A 9,110-nucleotide genomic window follows, 5' to 3' on the forward strand; every position below is an offset into this window, starting at 1 on the left:
TTGGAAGTATCATCATTAATTTATATGATTTTATGTTTGTTGTGAAATGACCTTACAAAAAGGAGGGGCCCATGCTTAGGGAATAATCAGTTAAAGAGGGACGAGCCTGCAATTGAGTAATGGACAAAGAAAGAAGCTTGGAAAGGATATGCTATAAATAATTAGACCTTTAAAAAAGTTGGAGGGAGAATTACACTTTTAGGCTTGCAAAGTTCCGTTAGTGCAACCTCATAATAAAGTATGATTAGCTCATCCTGTCATGTTTCCTGTCTGATCTTCTTGGGAGGATGGCAGTTTCCCTCTTTAGGTAGGTATTCTTAAAAGTACTGGAAAATAGTGGTTCCACGGAAGGCGCTCCACTTGTGGAGTGCCCTGTTGACAACCCTTGAAACAATGAGCATCCGGCGAACCAGATTGGAGTTGCCATTTGGGGGTGGGAAGGCTTACAAGGATAATGAAAATAGTAAACTCATGGTATGGGTGGTGGACAACAAAGAACAACCAGCCAACAATCAGCTGGAGAGCAGGCTGGCAGCAGAAGAAAGAACTAGGCCCAGCAGAAAGATTCCAGGCCTCTGTAGAAGTACAACAGCCATGTGGGTGGGGCAGGCATGCGCAGGGGGTGGGGTTAAATAGATGGGGAAGCAGCAACGGTTATTACCGCCTTTGTTTTGGTTGCTATGTGCCGATGTTTCCAGGCCTGCCAGAATTAAAAGCAGTTAATCAAACTTTTTATTGGTTTTGGAGAATTGGAACAGTGACACCTGTATTTGCATGTGAAGATTGGCAAAGAGGAGACCTTACTGGGTACAATTACAAATATAGAGGCCTTCCCTGAGCTAAAATGCCACAAAGGCAACTTGTGGAGGTTTCTGTTCATACCATAGCAAAGATTCCCCTCTACGTTATCGGCCCTGTATGTACCAGTAACTGAAGGTATGTGGGAATATGCTTGGGAGAAAGGAGGAAGAACTACAGACTAGACAACATTAGATAAGAGGCAGCTGAGCTTACAGAAGCAATGAGGGTGTGGCAACCATCTTAAAAGGAATCCTCCCAAGGTTCTTCGACTGAAAAGATGAGCAGAGAGAGAGAGAGATGGACCCTCAGACTGCAAGGATTCTGTGAATATGATTTTACTATAAAAGTATAGCTAGCACTTTGGGTGGTGTTCTTGTCTAGGCTAACTAGCAATGCTAACATTGGAGCTGCAGGGGTCTGGCAATTTTCTTTTGGATTAGGGAAACCCTCATAAGAAAGGAAAAGGTGTGTATGAAAATAAAAATCAAAGCATTAGCAATAGCACTTAGACTTCACAGTGCTTTATACCTTTCTCTAAGCGGTCTACAGAGTCACTGTATTGCCCCCAACAATCTGGGTCCTCGTTTTACCAACTTTGTAAGGATAGAAGGCTGAATCAACCTTCAGCTGGTCAGGATCAAACTGCTGGCGCCAGCAGAATTAGCCTGCATTATGTGTATTCTAGCTACCGTGCCAGCAAGGCTCTTCCATATAGATATTTCAGTGGGTTGATTTAAAAAGGAAAGGGAGGCTGACAATCAGAAGGCATTTTGTTAATAGGAGATCTTTTATTCTCTTTATAAGCCTTGAAATTTTTGCTTGGGCCTTTTTCTGCTTCAGGAAACCACTCTATATGGTGCCTGCGTTCACTTTCGAGAACCCCTTGGTGTCGTGGGAATTGCCTGTCCAGACGCGCATCCTCTCCTCAGTTTTGTCAGCTTATTTGCTCCAGCAATTACTCGTGGCAACTGTGTTGTGGTTATTCCCAGTGAGCGATATCCTTTGCCTGCCTTGGACTTTATTCAGGTATTTTCTGAATTTTTCTTTGTGACACATTTTGAAGATCGTTTTAAAAAGCAGATATGAATGAACATGCGAGTGACATGCACCTGCCCCCAGGTGTGAACCTCAACCACTCCAGGGAGTGTATCACCTGTTTCTCTTTTAAGTATTTTCTCCTCTGCTCATGGAATATTTATTTAGCCAAAAAAAAACTCGATATTTTGGCCGCTTGGCAAGGCTCTGGGGAGTTGATGCTATCAGAACCTCATAAAAACGTAATAGTAAACTCATAAAATGTGATTCAGGCAAGTTTTACGCATGTTTAAGGATTCCAAAATAATCTTAGTTTGGAAGAAACAGCAAAAGGCTGATTAGAAGTTTGATTTGGCAAATTTACAAGCAGGCTAAGAAGCTTGATGGATTTTAAATAAGATTTTGAAATTAATTACAAGAATCCTTCCTGTGGATTTTAAATATATTTATTCTTGAAAATAGATAAGAAATGTACCCATGAGAAAATGCTCTCAATTAAGGAGCGGAGGGGGAATCATAAGATTGGATTTTGAAGGTTGGACATTAGAAGAAATCAGAAAGAACAAAGATTATAATTAAAGCAAAAGAGATCCACTAAAGCATAATGGAGCAAAACATTATCCTGAAGAATTCAAAGATTTTGGGGAACAATGCACTCAAAAATTATTCTTAAAATTATCTGCTGTAATAAAGCTGGGTTCAGAAGAAAAAGAAACTGGTTTTATTGGACAAAACAGAGGGGACTAAAAATCAGGCTAAAGAAGCTGTGGTAATTATTATCCTTACGGTGGTTAACTTGTTTTAGGAATGTCTACATTTTTCCCCTTTTGAGTCTGGAAGAAACAGGCAGAATGGCTTCTGTGGTACCCTAAGAATGCGAAATTCCTCACTTGGGAAGAGCTTAAGTCTCTCTTTGGGAAGTTGCATAAGAAGACAATTGTACAAATGCCTGTATCCTATCTTATTCTTAGTAGTTACATAAATATATTTGTAATTCATTTTACAATTAATAAAAGGTGTTAATGTGGTTTAATAAAAGGAAAGGAATTAAGGTGGTAAGAGTAGGGAATCAGATACCATAGCTATTACCACGGTGTTTCTCAACCTTGGCAACTTTAAGAAGTGAGGACTTCAACTCCCAGAATTCCCAGCCAGCATACTGGCTAGAATTAAAGTCCACCACTCTTAAGGTTGAGAAACACTGTATTAGGGCCACACATGATTTCTTCACAACATAAAACATTTATCCTTCCTTCCTTTAAGGCAGGGTTCCCAAATTATGCATCTGCTTTCTGTCATTTTAGCCTGTATTTTTTCACATTTTCAATAGTGCTGAGGCCTAAAATGTATCTAAAACCAAGACTTCTTGAAGAACTTGTGTAAAATTGCTGACCTCCTAGCAAAAATAGGTGATTTGTTGCTACAATCAAGCTGAGGGCCAGAACTCCCCAAAAGTAAATTCAGTTCTACCAAATTTTGGGAAATTTTGTATCAACAAACAGAACAGAGGCAAAATGGTGTATATGGATTCTCAAATGCGCCTGACAATTTTTTTCATAGATGACTCTTGATGGAACATAATGCCTGTGGGATGAGATATTTTTTTTTTTTTATTATGACCTCCCATAAAGAACAGAAGGTAAAGAATAGAAATAAACAGGCATTTTTCTCAGAGGAGGAAAGACACGGAGACCCTTAAGGATCTCTGTGCTGGGAATCATTGTTTTTTAAATTCTTGATAAAGGCTCTTGATTTATGATTAAGCTCTTAGCTGGTTTGTAGATGTTTCCAAACTGTACAGTGTACCCTCCAACCATTCATTTTGAAACAATTTGAAGTTACAACAGCACTGAAAAAAGTGACTTATGACCATTTTTCACACTTACGACTGTTGCAGCCTCCCCATGATCACATGATATAAATTTGGCTGCTTGGAACTGGCATGGATTTATGATGGTTCCAGTGTCCTGGGGTCATGTGATCACTTTTTGCAACCTTCTGATGAGCAAAATCAGTGGAGAAGCTAAATTCACTTTAGCAACTGTGCTACTAATTTAACAGCTTAGGTGGTTAACAACTGCGGCAAGAAAGATTGTAAAATGGTGCAAAACTCACCTAAAATACAACTTGCTTAGCAACAGAAATTTGAAGTTCGATTGTGGTCATAAGTCAAAGACTACCTGTAGTAAAAAGAACAAAAGTAACTGAAAACCTACAGAAGGATTTTTGTGTTTTTTTTAAAAAAATGGTGATTAACTAAATGCAATTCCATTGAAATAGGTGTAAACTGACATACATCAAGGCAAAAATCCATTAATTTTACATACGTATTGATGAAATCTTAGTTGTCAGTAGCTAAATAAGAAAACATTTTGAGGCCATAGCAGATAGCACAATGAAGATTTAACTCACTAACCTAGTGGTTCCCAAAGTGGCCGGTACCACCCCCTGGGGGGCGGTGGGATGCCTTAGTAGGGCACTAAGAGGCAAGGGGGATGGCAGGGGGGCGCTAAGAGGCAAGGGGGGGCATTCAAGGGGCCAGTCCTGCAGGTTCACTCATTGACTGTAGCACCACTCTGGAGCGGGTGTCTCCAATGCAGAAGCGGTGGCACATTACGTGCCACCACAGCTGCATTTGACATGCCGCTGCCCCTGCCGCCTCTTAGCGCCCCTCTGCTGGCCCCCTTGGGGACACTAGGCAGCAGGGGGGCGTTCGAGGCACCGGCCCTGCAGGTTCACCCATTGACTGTAGTAACGCTCCAGAGCCGGTGCCTCCAATGTGGAAGCAGTGGCACATTATGTGCTGGCGCGGGCACGTTTGACATGCCACCCCCTGCCACCTCTTAGCATCCCCAAGGGGGCTGGCAGAGGGGCGCTAAGAGGCGGCGGGGGGGCGGCGCGTCGAACACAGTCGCAGCAGCATGTAACATGCCACCACTTCCGCATTGGGGGCGCTGGCTCCAGAGCAGTGCTGGACGATGGGTGAACTGCAGGGCCAGCCTGTGCCTCGAACGCCCCCCTGTCGCCTCTTAGCACCCCTCTGCTGGCCCCCTTGGGGACACTAAGAGGCAGCAGGGAGGTGTTCGAGGTGCCAGCCCTGCAGGGTCACCCCATTGACTATTGTACCGCACTGGAACTGGCGCCTCAATTGCAGCAGCACATTGGGAAAAGCCGCTGCCACCACTTTCCCAAAGTGCCGCCGCTGTCGCATTGTCGGTCTGTCCATCCATGCATCCATCCATTTCCTGTCTGCCTGCCTTCCTGCCTACCTACCTGTCTGTCTTTCTTTCTACCTACCTACTAACCTACTTATCTATCTACCTACCTATCCATCTATCCATCCAAAAGGTCTCTGTCCTGCCTGCTTTCCTGCCTGCCTACCTATCCATTCATTCATCCAAAAGGTCTGCCTGCCTGCCTACCCAACTTTCTTTGTTGAATATAATATCTTTATTAAGTTCGCTAATTTCAGTCATTAGCTATTCTTTTCAATACACTTAATTCCAGCATTTAGTTATGCCCTTTAAGTGCCCACAATTCAATATCTGTCCAGTTTAATTTTTAAACCTTTGTTGTGTTAATGTATTTTCCTTTAAATTTCTCCTCCAGACTAGTCCAATAGAATAGTCAAATCCAAATTTAAAGACCCATTTTCTTTCTCACTTTCTCTGGTTGCCGCTTCCACACACTTTCCTCCAAAATAGCTCTTTAATTTGATACCGGGGTACCTAAAAAGCGATGTCCTTTGCCTGGTTCACACTCTGCTCGCTTCTTCTCTCTCCAGCACACAACTTAGTTTTCCGGAATGTTCTTCGTCTTTATGGTGGCCATTTTAAGACCACCTCTGCAGCTTGCCTTTGGGAAGGGTTTTCCTGTCAGGGAGGGGAGTTGCAGCTCCCCTCGACCCTCCAGGCGATTTCCCCCTTCTTCACCACCCCACCAGGGTGACTCCAGTTCCAATTGGAACCCTCCAGCAAGTAAGCTCGGGCAAAACCACACACGATCGCAGATTCCGCACCAACACTGATGAGGATCAAACCGGAACTCCCGAAATCCACAAGTCTTAAAATTGCCAAGTTTGGGGACCCCTGCTTTATTGGAAAGTATTGTCAATGAAGAACAGGAATAAATGTCTCTGTTAAAAAGCATCAAGCAACCCTAAATTAAAATAGTATTAAATATGTATATTAAAATAGGAGACAAGAAAAATTTAAAGATCTCTCTCTACTCTTCACCAGGAAAAAACTGGGTGAAATTATAATCTTTAATAGGCATATAAACTATTTAAATTCATAAAATCATCATGCCTCCGCTTCCATTCCTCCTAGATTTTGGATACAGCATGTTAGATATCAATCATTTTCTGAAAAGATAAATAGACATAAATGGCCTACTTTAGGATCCCAGGAAAGATGTATGATTCATTTTGTTTTGCTGGTCAAAGTAGCAAGCAGATTGTTGGCTGCCTTTGGATCTGTATTTCCCAAAAATTGGTCTTCTTTAGAATTGCAAAATAATGAACACAGCCAACTTTTGCATAGCAACAGAATTTGTTACTAACACCGGAACCAAGTACATCACCAGTACAATCAGTCCACTTTTGATTCTCTCTCAAGATATCTACTTCAAACACTTCGTTTAAGGGCAGGAGATGGGAAGAATTGTGTTTTCATGTTTCATCTTCGTTAAATCATTGAAAGGCCAAATCCACGTAATGATCCCAATATTTATGACTATTTTCTTCTGCTGTCTTCTACATTGGCAAGAGATGTTGATTTCTAAAGAAAGAGTCCTCAATTTATCCAAACAAAGATTGTTTTTGGATGAACGGGTTGAATAATAATGTTTTGCAACAAGAATTTTATAGCATGGGACAGGTTTCTCCGATTTAGTGTCCTGCAGATATAAGTAGTCATTGAATAACGACCACAATTGAGTGCAAAATTTCTGTTACTAAGCAAGACAATTGTTAAGTGAGTTTTGCCTCATTTTACAGCCTTTCTTGCTACAGGTATTAAGTGAATCGCTGCAGTTGTTAAGTCAGTAACATCCTACATTATAACTCAGTGCTCCAAACAGGCAGCCATGCTGGTTCTGGAGTGACTTTTCCTAGAAACCTAAGGGCTTTGATAGAGATGTGTTGAGGGAAAGAAATATTCGCTGTGCTTTTGTGTTTTATGTATTTTTGTTTCTGTATAAACTTACAAATAATTTGGGGAGAATCAATAAGGAGGAAACAATATGCGAGAAGCAAATCTGACAATTTTGGTTTATTTTCATATCATACTGAAGGAGATTGCATCTTGGTTTAGGGGGTTAGTAGCATCCACTTCCCCATACTTCTTTATTGTTAACAGGTATTAAACACCTCTGATGTGCCTGCTGGGATAATGAATATCATCTCTGGCTCCCGGGATTATTTGAGTCGAAGTTTAGCTGAGCATCATGATGTCCAAGCCATGTGGTACTTCGGCTCTAAAGAGGTGAGTGTCCTTGCAGGCTGTGGGACGGGATAGGCCAATTTCCACAGCCAACTCATCATGGCCAACTTGCCATAGAACAGCTCAAGGCAGCCAACGGTCACTAAATGAACTGTTGTAAGTTGAGGACTGTATATACTGCACTGTGTCCTGTCCATCTTCAGATGTAACTGAGTTCCACAGCTGATTTATTGAACAAGCCAAGGTCAATCTTCCCAGCAAGCAGAGTAAAAGCTTGGTTTGTTCAGCCAATTACTAATTTATTTTCCCTCCATTTCTTCCTTCAGTTCTCATGTTGGTATCACAAGTATACTAGACCTGTTAAGAACAATAAGCTTTTTTATATGGTAAAAGTTTTTTTTTTCTCACATACACATAAGTCAATTTTGCCTGTGCGCTATTGACGTTTTTTTTAATAAATGAGCATTTTTGAGGTTTGCCTCTTATTTATAGTCAATGTGGGTATGCTTCTGAGTTTGAACCATATGGGTTTTTTTCTGCTTTTGTGGGGATTATTGGGGGATAGGTCTGTCATTTTTGTTTTTCTTTTGTGGGTGCATATTTTGGTCACATGTGGGGATTGATATTTGTTGGGTTTTGTGGGGGATAGTTGTGGAATATCATGCAAAGCATGAGTGTCGTTGTTTTTTTAAATATTACTAAGTCCCCTGGTGAGAGATGAGTTTTTGTGGGGGCTTGTATCTGGTTTGGCATTTGGAGACCAGATCTTCAGGGGTTTAAATGAAGAGCAAAAAGGGGCAGATTAAGGAGTGATATCTGTTTATAAAGACGACTCTGGTCTCTAAAGATGCAAAGGTTTTGAAAGTCTCAGTTCTAAATCAGTATAGCTCTATTCATTTTATCATTTTATTGTTCTGTTCATCTATAGCATTAATGTCCAAACAAATTCCAATAGGCATTCCTATTTTCTTTAGTGTTTTGCTATGTTTGGACCATCCTTTGAAATCCATCTTGTAGGAGGTTGTTGAGGTGGGCATACCTAACTGTTGGGCCACCACCATGTCTCTTTTTGTAGCCATCTGTTGTCAGATAAACAAACATTCAATGGCTTCATGATGACATTGATTCTTTCCCAAACAGGGTTCTGGCCTTGTGGAATGGGCTTCTGCTGGGAATCTGAAGAGGACATGGGTGAATTATGGAGCTGACATGCGTTGTTGGAGTGATCCAGAAGATGGGTCAGGAGAAGAATTTCTCTACCAGGCCACCCAGTGTAAAAGTGTATGGATGCCTATGGGTGACATATTTCCCAACTGAGCTTTGGGCGGGGTGGGGGGGGAATTGGGACGGGAGCAGGGTAAAAAATACATATCTCTAATGTCTAATAAAAGAGCATTTCACTGTTTTGTTTAAACTGGTAGCAAGCTGTTTTCAATGGAATTGTTGATTCTTTCTGGGTATTTTCCTTTAGCAAATTCATAAAGTTCTATTCCTGGTGAGGCAACCTAACCTTCCTCCCATGTATCTTCATCCACTCCCAGGTTAGATGTTATGTTAATAACAGAATAACAGAGTTGAAAAGGACCCTGGTGGTCTTCTAGTCCAACCCCATATTCAGGCAGCAGATCCTATATTATTTCAGTCAAGTGGCTGTCCAGTCTTTTCTTGAAAACTTCCAGTCTGATTCCATCAGAAATAAACACACACACACACACACACACTTGGCCCAAGAAAACCTAGATCTGAATTGTGTGCTAAGACACCAGTTTGGTGTACTTGACTTCCAACCATTTGCCCAGTGACCATTCAAAGCCACAACAGCACTGAAAAAGG

At 41.4% G+C, this 9,110-nt stretch overlaps 1 protein-coding gene across 1 annotated transcript in view; it reads left to right on the forward strand.

Annotated features, from left to right (window-relative positions):
- The window catches only part of ALDH16A1 (aldehyde dehydrogenase 16 family member A1), a 49,138-nt gene extending 40,447 nt beyond the window's left edge, over window positions 1-8,691 (forward strand). Inside the window, 3 exon segments of the mRNA XM_026712170.2 lie at window positions 1,642-1,827; window positions 7,194-7,319; window positions 8,418-8,691. Coding sequence (XP_026567955.2) covers window positions 1,642-1,827; window positions 7,194-7,319; window positions 8,418-8,594 — 489 coding nt within the window. The 3' untranslated portion in view covers window positions 8,595-8,691.
- The last annotated feature ends 419 nt before the right edge of the window (window positions 8,692-9,110 follow it).

The sequence above is a fragment of the Pseudonaja textilis genome, chromosome Z (genome assembly GCF_049901715.1).
Source record: "Pseudonaja textilis isolate UNSWEBS1 chromosome Z, rPseTex1.2, whole genome shotgun sequence".
Classification (NCBI taxonomy): Eukaryota; Metazoa; Chordata; class Lepidosauria; order Squamata; family Elapidae; genus Pseudonaja; species Pseudonaja textilis.